Here is a 15,202-nt window from a genome sequence, read left to right as displayed (position 1 = left end):
CACCGCCCCCTGTGGCACCCCACAATTAAGCGGATGCCTCCAGGACAGTTCACCCCCAATCGCCACCCTTTGCCCCGATTAACAAGGAAAGAGGAAAGCCATTCCAAGGCCAGCCCTTGGATCCCTGCGTCGGCAAGGCGGCAGGTCAGCAACTGATGGCCGACCGTATCGAATGCAGCCGATAGGTCTAACAACATCAGTACCGCCGAGCCGCCTCGATCCAGATGCCGCTGGAGGTCATCCACAAGAGTGAGCAGCACTGTCTCCGTCCCATGACCTGGGTGAAAGCCGAACTGGTAAGGATCTAGAACGGAAGCGTCATCCAGAAAACTCTGTAACTGTAACGCTGCTGCCCTTTCAATAATTTTACCCTAAAAGGGTAAATTCACGTCCGGATGATAATGTGCCAATTTGGCCGCATCTGATGTAGCTTTTTTCAAGAAAGGGCAGACCACAGCCTCTTTAAGAGGCGTTGGAAAAAGCCCTTTCGAGAGGGATCTATTTACGATGTCCCGTATAGGACATCTAAGCTCCCTCTGGCAAGCTTTAATTAGCCAGGAGGGGGATGGGTCCAGATCACAAGTTGTTGGGTGTATAGTGGACAGGATTCTGTCAACTTCCTCCAGGCTGAGCATGTCGAAGCAATCCAGAATTGGTCCAGAAGACAGGCACGGGGCCTCGAGTTCACGTACTGTTTCCAATGTGGCGGGGAGGTCACGGTAGAGCGATGAGATCTTATCTGTAAAAAATTCCGCAGAAGCCTCACAGCCAATTTCCAATTCCCTAGCATTTGGCCTGTCTTGTGGCAGTGTTCTAAGATTCCGAATTGTCCTAAACAATTGTGCCGGGCGCAAGCTTGCAGACACAATCTTGGCCTGCAAAGTAAGTCTTCTTTGTGGCTTTGATTGCCATCTCATAGGACCTCATAAACTCTCTATAAGATGTTCTAGTCACTTCGTCTCGAGCACGCCGCCATTGCCTCTCTAACCGTCTGAGCCCGCGTTTCAGTTGCTGTAATTCCGGGGTGTACCACGGAGCCAGCTTGGAGCGAGGGTGCAGAGGGCGCCAAGGTGCAATCTCATCGATGGCCCTGGAGAGCCGACCCTGCCAAAACCACCAGGTCATCGAGAGAATTGCCAGGGGGCCAGGAATCCCGCAGAGCCGTTTGGAACCGCTCAGGGTCCATCAGGCTCTGCAGGCGAGCCAAAATAAACTTGCTGCCTAAACAGGCTTGGGGTGGAACATCCACATGAGCCTTAAGGGTGAAGTGGTCCGACCATGGCACCACCTCAGCGGTAATATCGTCCACCAAAACCCCAACCGCAAAGATCAAATATAACATTTACCCCACCTGGTGAGTGGGTGATGTAACAAATTGGGAGAGCCCCAGTGTCGCCATGGATGACACTAGGTCCATCGGCTGACTGGAGGCCACGTCATCAGCATGGACATTGAAGTCGCCCAGGATCACAAGCCTTGGGTACTCCAATGTCCAGCTTGCTACGGCCTCCATCAGGGATGGTAAGGCGCTGGCCGGTGCATTAGGCGGATGGTACCCCAGCCATATCGCCAACCCCTCCCCAACATCCTACGCCAGACCGGCACATTCAATACCATCTCTGGGGCCGGGAGGGCCTGAAAGGAGTAAGCCTCTCGTACACACATGGCCCAGGCCGACATGGCTTGGCCCATCTCAACATGGTCTGGTCCAACAAGGTCTCATTTATGTCAGATCCGGCCCTCATAACAAATGAGTTTGACACCCCCTGCTAGAGTCTGCCCCCCAAAGCACCACTTTTTTCCTTTTCTGCCCCCAAGCATTTTTCCTCTGCTCTAATCAAGCTGAATACATGCATTGGACCTCTGAGTTTTGAAGTGTTCTTATGGAGAGCTGGTCTGGTGTAGTGGTTAAATGTGCGGACTCTTATCTGGGAGAACCGGGTTTGATTCCCCACTCCTCCACTTGCACCTGCTGGCATGGCCTTGGGTCAGCCATAGCTCTGGCAGAGATTGTCCTTGAAAGGGCAGCTGCTGTGAGAGCCCTCTCCAGCCCCACCCACCTCACAGGGTGTCTGTTGTGGGGGAGGAAGGTAAAGGAGATTGTGAGCCGCTCTGAGACTCTTCGGAGTGGAGGGCGGGATATAAATCCAATATCATCTTCTTACCACACACCTCCGATCTTCTGACTGGAATATAAAGAAATAGAAAAAGAAACCCTGATACTAGGCCAGGGGTGGCCAACAGTAGCTCTCCAGATTTTTTTTGCCTACAACTCCCATCAGTTGCAGCCATTGGCCATGCTAGCTGGGGCTGATGGGAGTTGTAGGCAAAAAACATCTGGAGAGCTACCGTTGGCCACCCCTGCACTAGGCACTATGTTAATAATTCAGTCCCATGCTGCAATGTGTCTCAGCCCAAGTAGTCCATATGAAGACCCTGGGTTTTATTTACTTTGTTTTGATTATTTCAAACTTCTGCAGTGGTGTGGGCTTCAATCAAGTTCATCCAGATGTCAAATTAATTTACACATAGCCCCTAAGTGTATCCCTCTGAATCAAATCACGTAGCATCCTCCAGGATATCTTCCTAATTATTCCTTATTCCCCATCCAGTACAAATTAATACACAATGGAATCAAGCCAGCATTCAAATCTTCAGACGTCTGAAGGTTCCTACGGAGGAAAGCAGCGGCCACGGCACTTTTGTGCACCACCTGTTGCTCTCATCCCTTGCTCACCAGCCTGCAAGTTAACGTCACTTCTGGTGTTGTCATTGTGCCGTGAAAAGCTCCATAAAGGGAGTTTTGGGGGGGAGGGGGGCGTGGCACACGGCCCGGGGTCTGCCTCGAGCAGCAGAACCCCTAGTGCTGGGGCTGTTTACTGCTCATTTGGAGAAAACCTCATTAGTCACAGGCACTTTCTTGCAAGGGATGTTTAGGACGATCCCTATCATGGCCTTCCAACTGGAAAATATGGCAAGTTTTTACAAAAAGTCCCAAAAGCTTGACAATTAAATACATAAAGCCACAAAGCAGGAGTCCTTTGAAGCTGCAAGAATAACACAACCCGTGTCATTAGGATCTTTAATAATAAATATTTGAACACCAATAACAATTAGACCAGGGGTGTCAACCCAGCTGACAGGGCAGCGGAGGCTTCAAGAGTCACATAATATGTGTGAAAGAGCCACATGTGGCTCCCAAGTAGGGTTGCCAATTCCCAGGTGGGAGCAGAGGATCCCCCGGTTTTGAGGCCCTCCCCCCGCTTCAGGGTCGTCAGAAAGCAGAGGGAGGGGAGGGAAATGTCTGCTGGGAACTCTGTTATTCCCTATGGAGATTTATTCCCATAGAAAATCATGGAGAATTGATCCACGGGTATCTGGGGGGGGCTGTTTTTGGGGGTAGAGGCACCAAATTTTCAGTATAGCATCTAGTGCCTCTCCCCAAAATACCCCCCACGTTCTGAAAAGATTGGACCAGGGGGTCCAATTCTATGAGCCCCAAAAGAAGGTGCCCCTATCCTTCATTATTTCCTATGGAAGGAAGGAATTGAAAAGGTGTGCCATCCCTTTAAATGTGATGGCCAGAACTCCCTTTGGAGTTCAATTATGCTTGTCACAGCCTTGATCTTGGCTCCACCCCCAAAGTCCCCAGATATTTATTGAATTGGACTTGGCAACCCTACTCCCGAGCCTCAGTTTGGCCAACTCTGATTTAGACGCTAACAGCAGTTTGCAAAGATAAATGCAAAATATGTTGAAGGGGGATGGGGGGCTACTTCAATGAACTCGCCCGCCGCCACTCAACTGCTGGGATTCCGCCGTTGCAAAATGCCTGGGAGGCGCCGGCCTCCGAGTTCCGGAGAGGGGCGTGCCTTCACGAAGAGACTCCTCCCCTTCCTCGCCTCTTCTTCCAATAGGACGCGCGTGCGGGAGCTGGCGTTCTGTGGGCGTCCCCCCCGTGTCGTCATTTGACCAATGAGCACGCAGCAGGGTTTCGTTTAAACTTGTGCGGCGGGCGGTGCTGCTTGCCCCGTCAAGGAGGCTTTCTTGGGGTGCCGCCATGGAGGAGCCACCGGTGGGGCTGGAGGAGGTAGAGCGACTGGGGCGCTTGTCTGTTTGTCCGATGCTGGGGTTGCCACCTTTGGGGTGGGAAAATCCTGGAGACTTTGGGGCGGGTGAGGTTTGTGGGGGGAGGACTAAGGATGGGGGGTCCAGAGTGTTGCCAAGCTCTAACTGGGGCTGGAGGGCTCTTGGAATGACAAACTACCAAGATGGTTCCATGGGGGAAATGACAGCTTGGAAGATCAGGCTCTATGGCGTACGGTAGAGTCTAGAACAGGGCTGGCCAAATTTGCTTAATGTAAGAGCCACATAGAATAAACATCAAATGTTTAAGAGCCGTAAGACAGGAACATCTGATGTTGGAGAGCCGGGAGGGAGGGAGGAATGAAAATAGATGGGGGAGGAGGGAGAGGCCGAAAGAAAGCAAAATGCATTCTCCAAGCTGCTGGCTTGGCTTAGAGAGCTGATTTAACAAGACAAATGCTCTCCAAGCTGGCCAATGATGGGGCAGTGGAGGCTTCAAGAACTACACAATATGTGTGAAAGAGCCACATGTGGCTCTTAAGATGCAGTTTGACTACCCCGGTCTAGAAGAAAAGGACGGGGTGACCAAACTTGCTTAATGTAAGAGCCACATAGAATGAATGTCAGATGTTTGAGAGCCGCAAGACAGGAACATCAGATGTTTGAGAGTCACAAAGGAGGGAGGGAGGAAAATTGATGGAAGGAGAGGTGGAAAGAAAGCAACTTTAACTTTAAATGCTTTCTCCAACCTGCTGGCTGGCTTGCCTTGGAGAAGTGATTTAAAGAGACAAATGCCTTCTCCCATCTGGCCAACGGGGTGGTGGGGGCTTTGAGAGCCACACAATAGGTGTGAAAGAGCCACATGTGGCTCCCAAGCGACAGTTTGGCCACCCCTGTCCTAGAGTAACGTCACATCCCCGCTGAGCTCCTTCCAATCCCTAAACTTCACCCTTCCCAAAGGCTACCCCCTGCCCCTCCCATATCTCCAGGAATTTTCCAAGACAGAGTTGGCAGCTGTAAGGTGTTCACCTTTCAAAGCTGCCATTGTTTCAGAGGAACTTTTTTGTGTAGCTTGGCAATGGATGAGCTGTAATTCTGTGTGATTTCCTCCAGGCCCCCCTTGGAGGTTGGCAACCCTGGTTAGGGTGTTCTCTAAAGCAATTTCACACTCTTCCCCCCCTTCCCCACGCCCAGTTGTAGATGTAGCTCTTCCTTGCATCCAGGGAGACAGGTTTTCTGGATCTCTTGGCTGTAGGACGTATGTTTTGAGAACCAGTGTGGCATATTCATAAAGATGTCTGGCTAGGATTTGAGAGGCCTGGGTTCCGATTTCTGTTTAGCTAGACTTTTCAGTCCTCTGTTTGCTGCCAAATCTGCTTTACAGGGTTGTTGTGAGGATAAAAAAGGCTTCCCTTGCAAGTGTGGGGTAAAAGCCAACATATGTTTATTTATTTTTATTTTATCAGATTTATATCCCGCCCTCCCCTAATGGGCTCAGGGTGGCTAAGGAGCTCTGTTAAAACACTCATTCATTTTTGTTTGCAGTGTTTTCAGCCTTGCAGAGTAAAATCTGCACAACCCTGGGCCACGCATAATGCCTGTGATCCTGTTGGGCACTAGATATGGTGCATGGTTTACTACATAATGTCTGCATTTTGTTTTTAACTGTTTACCTGTCACCAGTGTTCCCTCTAAGCTGAGTTAGCGCAAGTTAGCTCACAGTTTTTTGACTTCCAGCTCATACATTTTTGTCTTAGCTCAGGCAAGATGTCCACAGAGCAAACTAATTTATGCAGTAGTTTACAACTTTAAATCCAGTAGCTCACTAATTTATGCAGTAGCTCGCCAGTTTAATGCCAGTAGCTCACAAGTTAGAATTCTTGCTCACAAGACTCCATAGCTTAGAGGGAACATTGCCTGTCACTTGGCAAAAATTAAGATATTTGTGCTAAGGCTGCAGTTTGCAGCATGTCTGTGCTCGCTCTCTCAGAAGTATTGCTAGTAGAAAACTAAGACATTTATACTTTTTTCATTAAAAAATTGACTGATAACTGGTCTGACAGAATTAAATATAAGCATGTAAAAAGACAGTACAAGCTCTTGATTAAACAAAAGAAAAGAGCTTATGTTAAAGAAAATTGGCTAAAATTATATACGGCTGCCAAAAATAAAATTCGATCTGTTTTTGGAATGAACTAAACCGGTTACAACGGAAAGGTCCTTATTGCCCTAAGAATTTAATCAGCCCTAAAGAGTGGGAGATCCACTTCAGTAAGTTGTACAATGCTGAGCTGGATTCTAAAGTCTCTCCTCCATTACATCTAGAGTTAACAGACTGCCCTAAGTGGGAACCGGTTACCTGTTCAGAAATTGATCAGCTGATAAAGCAGATCAGATGTAAGAAAGCCCCAGGTTCAGATGGTGTCCAGATAGAATTGATAAAATCGTACCAGGACTGGTGGTCGCCTGTTCTGGCTTCCCTATTCACCTTTATAGACGAAACAGCTATAATGCCAGAGGAATGGAGTAGGGCTATAGTATCTCCTATATATAAGAAGGGCGGGAGAGAGAAGCCTGAAAATTACAGGCCAATCAGCCTTTTAAATATTATGGGGAAACTATACGCCTTACACCTCCGGGAGAAATTAACAACCTGGATGGAGGAAAACCACATCCTGGCAAATGTACAAGCAGCCTTTAGAAGGAATCGTTCTCACCTGAACAACGTGTTAATATTGAAATTCCTTGTTGATAAGCAGGCTGCAGCAAAGGGCTCTCGTTTATACGCAGCGTTCATAGATTTTAAAGCAGCCTTTGATTCTGTGTCAAGGGACAAGCTGTGGCACCAATTGCACAGTACATCAATTGACCGTAGACTCCTATTTCTTATGATGAAATTGTACGAAAATTCTAGTATGCAGGTAAAATGCACACCTCAAGGTCATTTGACTCATCCAATTCAAACAAGTAAAGGTGTCAAACAAGGCTGTATATTAGCTCCGCAACTCTTTAATTTATATATTAATAGCATTGTAGGGTATTTTACTGACCCAAGTCTGCATCCCCCCAAAATCGGGAAGATTGCTGTGCCCATCTTGTTGTATGCAGATGATGTATTACTCCTGTCAAGATCCCAAGTTGGTTTACGTAGGTCGCTCAGAATGCTTTCTCTTTTTTGTCTCGACACTGATTTAGTTGTCAACAGAGACAAGTCTAAAATTATAGTTTTCACTAAAAGATTCAGAGAAATGATCTGGCGTTTTAATGATGAAAAACTGAAACAAGTTAAAACATATAAATATCTGGGGGTTGTTTTTCATCATACGGGATCTTACCAAGGGCATATAGACAACGTACATTGTAACGCCCAACGTACGGCGCTTGCTTTGCAGGAGTTTTACTCCTCCAAGGGTGCTTATAATGCCTTAGCGGCTATTAAGGTTTATAACGCTAAGGTTATACCCCAGTTAATGTACGGAGCAGAGATTTTCCTGTACAACAAATTAACTAAATTGGAGATGGTTCAATCGAAGTTTATACGATGTATCCTTCAGGTGCCAAAGTACGCTTCATCCATTGCAATTAGGCTGAAAACGGGGCTTTCAAGCCTCTCCACATTAATGTGGAATAGAGGTTTGAGTCTTCTTCTAAGGGTGCTGGCGAACCCGGATGATATTGCATATCAAATCTTCTATGACTCATTTGTTAGTAACTGGGTAATGAAATTAAAATCTAAACTAGATGAATGTGATTTGAATATTGATTCTCTAGCCCTCATGTTTAAGAACGGGGCAAAAGCAATTATCAGAGATCGATTACAGGAATTGGAATTAAAACAATCTCTGGCCAAAGTTGGGGGGACGTATATCCCAACCTTTTTTACAAGTGAACTTAAAAGCGCCAGATATCTAGAAATGATACAGCCAATTAAGTTCAGACGGATGCTGTCCTTGGCACACTTGAACATTATGGACACGGCAGTACTGAGGGGCCGTTTCCATAAGATTCCGCTAGAAGATAGGACCTGCCCGTGTGGCCTCGAGGAGATCGATACGGTTTCCCATCTCATTTTGAACTGTCTCTTCCATACAGAGGCAAGGTACAGACTTCTGCGGAACCACCTAATGCAAGCTAAATCTTTAAATCAGGCCCAGGCCATTTACTTCCTCCTAGGGGATGGGAGTGATCAACTTTCCCTGGATCTTGCTAAGTATTTATATGTTACTGACCTTGACAGGAAGAAACTTAATGTTGCTTGTACTTGAAAGAAGTTGTGATCTGATTGTATAATGCCGCCCTTAGCTATGTGTTGCTTATACCAGATAATTTTAATACTACTCTGAAGGTTGCATACAGTTATTTTATAGTTATGTTATATTTTAGCTTGGTGTTGTGTTGTACTGTTGTCAATGTGTTGTGTTGTTGTTGTTGATTGGCCTAGCGCCGCAATAAACTGACTGACTGACATAGAAGTGCCAAAGAGCACAATTTTAAATGCCAACTATTGTACATCTATAATATTCACAAGTATAAATTGTGGTGAATGTAAATTCAAAGACGTCGCTAGCTTCAAAAATGTGATAAGATGGCACTAACATCTTCTCTGTCCAAGGACCTAGTAATTCAGAAGAGAGGCTTTTTGTTTTGTTTTGTTGCTCTTTGTAGAGTGATAAGTGCCTTTTTACCACTGACTTCAGCTTTCTTTCTGGGCTGTGCAAATGCATTTTTCTGTTCCAGTTTGTTTTCTACATTGCATGCACTGAACTGGCTTTTTGCCCTCTGTAAATTGGATTTTTGTTTGTTTGTTCTGGTGCCTTGCTGTATGTTTCATGGGCACATCTCTCACTCCACCCCTTGCTTGACCACAGACCCCAGTGACCTCCTTGTCTGAGCTTGTGGGGACCATGTCACCTTGCGCCAACTCCTGGATGACCTCGCTGGCATGGCTGGAGCAGAGCATACCGGATTCTCCTGCACTCGAGACCCTCCATCAGAGCCTGTCTGCCTTGTTCTCAGACAAGGCCACTGCCACCACCCCAGTCTCTATGGCATCTGTAGCCACCTGGAAGACACCCCCGAGCCTACTGGAAGCTGGTGTGAACACATCCCCGAGGGAGATGACGTCCGCTGGGGACAGCAACAGAGAGACTGACTCCCTTCTGGGGCAGTAAGTTCCACTCCTCACCGGGGTGCAGCTACTTGAGCAGGCAAAAGTTGCTCCTGGCACTGTGTGGCGAGTGCCCCCTTCTCTTTTCCTGGCACTGTGTGGCGAGTGCCCCCTTCTCTTTTCCTGGCACTGTGTGGCGAGTGCCCCCTTCTCTTTTCCTGGCGAGTGCCCCCTTCTCTTTTCCTGGCAAGCACAAATCCAGCTGCAGTGGGCTGGGCTGGTGAGCCCACCTCCAGCAGGAAGACAATGATGAAGGCCAATAAGGTGGTGGTGGAGGTGGTGACAGCTACAAGCATTGACAGCTTCAAGAGGGGATTAGATAAGCATATGGAGCAGAGGTCCATCGGTGGCTATTAGCCACAGCATATTGTTGGAACTCTCTATCTGGGGCAGTGATGCTGTGTATTCTTGGTGCTTGGTGGGGGGCACAGTGGGAGGCCTTCTAGACCCACGGGTGGACCTCCTGATGGCACTTGGGTTTTTTGACCACTGTGTAACAGAGTGTTGGACTAGATGGTCCATTGGCTTGAACCAACATGGCTTCTCTTATGTGTTCTTATGTTCTTAATAATGGTATTGGAAAGAGCTTCTCATGAAAAGGTCCCAACGTTTTCCTTTTGAGGAGAGTCTTAAACAGGTTTGGGATTTCTGGACTTAGATGATGGCTGGGACAGATGTAAGAGAGGCTGATAAAATCGTGGCTGGTGTGCAAAAGAGCTTTTCTCCTTCTCCCAGCTGTTATGAGACTAGTATTCATAGAATTGGAAGGGACCTCCAGGGTCATCTAGTCCAACCTCCTGCGCAATGCAGGAACTTCACAAATACCTTCCCTCCCCACATCCCTAGTAACCCTTTCTCCATGCCCAGAGGATGGCCAAAACCTCCATGATCCTTTGCCAGACTGGCCTGGAGAAAAATTACTGACACCAAGTGGCCATCAGCATTTCCCTGGGCATGAAAGAAAGAGCCACGAGAACTAAGCACTGATGCAACCCTTCCTGCCCTCCTCCTCATGATCTGCCTCAGGAGTTCAATGTGCCCTTGGTTATCAGGTGCTGGGTGCAAGGAACCAGCGGGAAGCTGGCTTCTCAGTTCCTTACTTGGGGGACTTCCCTGCAGCCTGTGGCTGTCCACACCTGGAAATGGGAGTGTGGCCTTTGATCAGAACTCTGCTTGCGGGTTTTTTTCAGCCATTCTCGCCATCAGCTGAGTGACCTCTCTCGACCAGAGCTAGAGGGATGCCTAGAGGGTGCCTTGGTCATCATAGAGGTCTTCTCACACCACCTACAGACCTGCCAGGAACACCAGAGGCCAGCAGCACAGGTGGCAGCTACGGAGCAGAGGGATGCAACTACTCAGGCCCCCGGAGAGGTAAGAAGCTAAGGCTGCTGAAACCAGTTGCTCTGAATCTCTGTGCTCCAGCAATCCAGAATTGATCTGCGTTAAAAGGCTAGAAAGTTATGCATTGTTCTGCGCTGTTTATTCTGCTTATAGGGGAGGGTAAAGAACTTCAGCAGGACTCTCAAGTCTGCACACTGGCGGGGATCTTGTTCCCTCATCCACAGGTTCCACCTGTGGACTTCTGTGTGCAGCATACATGAAACTTGATGTGGCCAATGTTCCCTCTAAGCCGTGGAGTCTTGTGAGCAAAAATTCTACTTTGCGAGCTCCTGGCATTCAAGTTGTGAGCTACTGCACAAATTATTGTGCTCTGGGGCCATTCTTCCTGAGCTAAGACAAAAACGTGTGAGCTGAAGGCCAAAAATCTGTGAGCTAGCTCACGCTAACTCAGCTTAGCGGGAACGTTGGATGCGGCTGGTATATGCAGATATGGGTGAAGACCAATGTTCCCTCTAAGCTGCAGAGTCTTGCGAGCAAAAATTCTACTTGGTGAGCTACTGGTATTAAAGTTGTGCGCTACTGCAGAAATTAGTGTGCTCTGGGGTCATCCTTCCTGAGCGAAGACAAAAATGTGTGAGCTGGAGGCTAAAAAAAAAACTGTGAGCTAGTTCATGCTAACTCAGCTTAGAGGGAACACCGATGAAGACATGTGAAGCTGAAGCTGGGGCACGCTCTCTTGATCTTGCAGGGAGGGGATTGGTGATGGGTCTTTTTTGAAAGAGCTGCTTTCGCTTGAGCCCCCCTCCCCAAAGTGGTGCTTGGAAAGAGTTCTACTTCTGGGTGAGAGAAAGGCGACTTTGGAGGGGGCCTTTCCCTATGTCCCTTGTTGTGTTCTGTCTTCCTTGGCTTGCAAGCGTTGGTGCCCTTGCTTGCTGTGTTTGCAGCCATTCTCAATTTTTTTCAGCAATGCATAATGGTATTTATGGTAACTTAAGCGCCTGTCTTCTCAAAGCAGTGCAAATCGCAGCTTGGCCTCTAGACCTGGATCTTTTCTCCCACGATGGCTAATCATGAGCTTTCTGTGTTGGGGTTTTCTCAGTGTTCTGACGCGTCCAAGATACTGGGGAGACTCCGGCAAGCCATGCAGCAGAACCATGAGGCCCACAGTCTGGCCAAGCGGATGACGGCTGCCATTGAGGAAATGGTGGGTACAAAGGCGGGGCTTGAGGCTACCCGGGGTTGACTGGGTTTTTCCAAGCCAAGCTGGTCTTGTTGCGAGGTGGGAAAAGGGCTGTATGGGTGGAAGCAGGGCTTTTTTTTTTTGAGCAAGAACACACAGGAATGCAATTCCGGCTGCCTTGGCGTCAGGGGTGTGGTCTAATATGCAAATGAGTTCCTGCTGGGTTTTTCTATTTAAAAAGCCCTGCATGGAACAATGGTGATGCCAGAGGTATGTGGCCCAATATGCAAATGAGTTCCTGCTGGGCCTTTTCTACAAAAAAAGCCCTGGGTGGAAGAAAGCAAAAAGCTGGGCCTGTTTTGCTATCAGCCTCCCTCCTCTGTCCCAGCAGGTGTTGCTCTGTGCTTGCTCTGTGCGTGTTTATTTCCATTTACTTTATCTCCTGCCAGTTTGGTGTAGTGGTTAAGTGCGTGGACTCTTATCTGGGGGAACCGGGTTTGATTCCTCACTCCACCACATGGCAACTGCTGGAGTGACCTTGGGTCAGTCATCACTCTCTCAGAGCTGTTCTGCTCAAGGGCGGTTTCTGTCACAGCTCTCTCAGCCCCACCTACCTCACAGGGTGCGGGGAGGGAAAGGGAAAGAAGATTGTAATCTGCTCTGAGACTCCTGAGTGAAGGGCGGGGTATAAATTCAATCCCTTCTCCTCCTCCCCGCACCCTGTGGGGATCCAATGCAGCTCCTACTGTTTTCCTTTCCTTTTGGTTTATCCTCACAACAATCCTGTGAGGTGGGCCAAGCTGAGAGCTTGTGGCTGGCCCAAGGTTACCCAGCAAGGTTCCGCAGCAGTGCCGGGATTCAAACCTGGGTCTCCCAGATCCTAGTCCGACTATTACACCACACTGGCATCTTCAGGAAATGAACTCTGGGCCTTCGGGTATAGGAAGTGCAAAGTTAGTCAGGGAGAGGTTTGGAACAGTTCCTTGGAGGGATTAGTTGGGCCTGCTGCTGACCCCCCAAAGGACCTCCTGGGAGTCTTCTGGGTCCAAGTGGTTTCATCAGGTCAGCCTGTGATTTTCCCCAGCAGTGGCCACTCAGGTGCCTGTAAAAAAGGTCAAGGTAGTCCCCTGTGCAAGTGCCGGTCATTTCCGACTCTGGGGTGAAGTCGCATCATGACGGTTTCCCAGCAGACCTTTTACGGGGTGGTTTGCCATTGCCTTCCCCAGTCATCTACACTTTCCCCCCAGCAAGCTGGGTACTCATTTTACCGACCTCGGAAGGATGGAAGGCTGAGTCAACCTGGAGCCGGCTACCTGAACCCAGCTTCTGCCGGGATCGAACTCAGGTCGTGAGCAAAGAGCTCAGACTGTAGTACTGCAGCTTTACCATTCTGTGCCATGGGGCTCTTCCTGTGTACAGGTGCCTGTAGAGGTTCTCTAACGTATGCATCAAGACAGCAGCAGTGTCTCCCCCGCCCCCACCTTCCCAGCATTAGTATTCAGATACAGCTTTGTCTTTTGGAGTTGGAAACTCTATTTAATTGTCAGTGCTAAGAGCAGAGAATGGCACCATTTTCTGCAAATTGTCTGGCCCTTTAAAAAGACACTTTGGCCAGTGGCCATGGTGGTTGCTCTTGGCTAGAAAGAAAGATTCCACTCCTTCGTCCCCATCTTCAAGTGACAGGTCTTTCATTGGTAGTTTCCAGTTCTGGCATTATGGTGAAAGATAAACATTTTCTCATTGCAATATTATAAATCAATCCCATTACCACCACCCAGTGGAATTCTAATTTCTTTTTAGAGAGCCGTAAACGCTTTAGCCTGTTGGTGATCTCTTCCTTATCTCCCCCACCGTGGTCTGTACAATATTGCAATTACAAGGAGGATTTTTTCAGTCGTTTTTGCAAAATTCCATCACGGAGTTTGCTTCTTTTTACTCTTCTGTGTGCATGCTTGTGAGCCATCCACCAAGGCCTTCGAGGTCTCTCTGGATGATCGCTGGAAATTCTCTCTGCTCAGGGTCTTTGCAGGCAACGTCTGAAAAAGGAACGTTGGCACGCCTTAGAATTTTGGGACTCTTCAAATTAGCTTGACCTCAATGACTCAGCTGCAAGGCGTGGGTGAGGGATCTGATCCACTTTCTGGCTTAATTTAATCCACTGTTCCATTTACAATGTAGCCGACGGGCTCTCAAACAAAAAAACTGTTTGGGTTTGCCAACTTTCTGCCTGCTTAAATTCAGCTGATCTGACCCATGGCTGGACCGCTGGAATAGGCCCCCTGCAGGGCTGTGCTCCCAAGGCAACTACAGCTACTTTAAAACCCTGCAGTTTGGGGGCTGACGGGGATGCATTCTCACAGATTTCAAAGCAGTTGTCTTGGCTACCAGTTTGAATGAGCTCAGCTCAAGGTACTCTTTCCAAACTCAAAGCCCAAAAGGGCTGAAAGCTTACTCTAGAACAGATTCAGGTCCAGTGATACGGCAAGTCCTCAAAGGTCTTTGAAAGCAGCGAAATGTTAAGGGATTGTCTCTAAAGCAGGGGTGGCCAAACTTGCTAATGTAAGAGCCACATAGAATAAATGCCAGATGTTTGAGAGCCGCAAGACATGAACGTCGGATGTCTGAGAGCCGCAAGACATGAACGTCGGATGTCTGAGAGCCGCAAGACATGAATGTCAGATGTTTGAGAGCTGCAAAACAGGAAGTAAGAGAGGGAGGGAGGAAAGCAAATAGATGGGGGAGGGAGAGGTAGAAAGAAAGCAACTTTAAATGCATTCTTCAAGCTGCCGGCTGACTTGGCTCGGAGAAGTGATTTCAAGAGAGAAATGCCTTTTCCAACATTGACAACGGGGCAGTGGGGACTTCAAGAGCCACACAATATGTGTGAAAGAGCCACATGTGGCTCCCGAGCCACAGTTTGGCCACCCCTGCTCTATAGTGTACATTTCATCACTGCAGCCTGCAACTTTCCTTGTTTCTCCCGCCGAACAGCAAAACCAGACGTTCTGGGTGGGATCCTTCTTCCGAGGCATCCTCTGCCGGAGGAAGGCTTGGCAGAAGTAGCAAGTTGTAGGATATTACAAGCCAATGTTATTTGCGCGATGCATTTCCCTTTTATTTTTTCATTTCATTTGGTTCGATTTTCAGCCCACCCTTCCTGTGGAACAGGCTCAGGGTGGACTACATCATAAAAGACAACAGTTAAAAAACCAGTTAAAACATATAAAATCTAAAACTGCAGAGTAGAGACTAAAATGGCAAATTCTGCCTCGCAAACATGCCCTGTCGTCCGGGTCCAGCTGGTCCTGCAGCACTGGGACGGGATGAAAGGGGGGAGGCCGATAACATGTGACGTCCACTGCCTCAGCTGAAAGCCTGGCGAAACAGCTCTGTTGTACAGGCCCTGTGGAATTGAAGTAGATCCTTGT

General features: G+C 48.2%; 1 protein-coding gene across 1 annotated transcript; it reads left to right on the top strand.

Moving 5' to 3' along the window:
- Positions 1 to 3,932: 3,932 nt before the first annotated feature.
- LOC132586831 (sperm-associated antigen 5-like) lies at positions 3,933 to 14,837 on the top strand. The gene is made up of 5 exons (XM_060258964.1): positions 3,933 to 4,090; positions 8,955 to 9,253; positions 10,444 to 10,624; positions 11,694 to 11,798; positions 14,766 to 14,837. The coding sequence occupies exons 1-5, from the start codon at positions 4,061 to 4,063 to the stop codon at positions 14,835 to 14,837; spliced, it is 687 nt and encodes a 228-aa protein (XP_060114947.1). The 5' UTR covers positions 3,933 to 4,060.
- Positions 14,838 to 15,202: the final 365 nt, after the last annotated feature.

Source organism: Heteronotia binoei, chromosome 18 (assembly GCF_032191835.1).
Source record: "Heteronotia binoei isolate CCM8104 ecotype False Entrance Well chromosome 18, APGP_CSIRO_Hbin_v1, whole genome shotgun sequence".
NCBI lineage: Eukaryota > Metazoa > Chordata > Lepidosauria > Squamata > Gekkonidae > Heteronotia > Heteronotia binoei.
The sequence above is the reverse complement of the archived record's forward strand: the minus strand, read 5'-3'. Positions and strand labels throughout refer to the sequence as shown.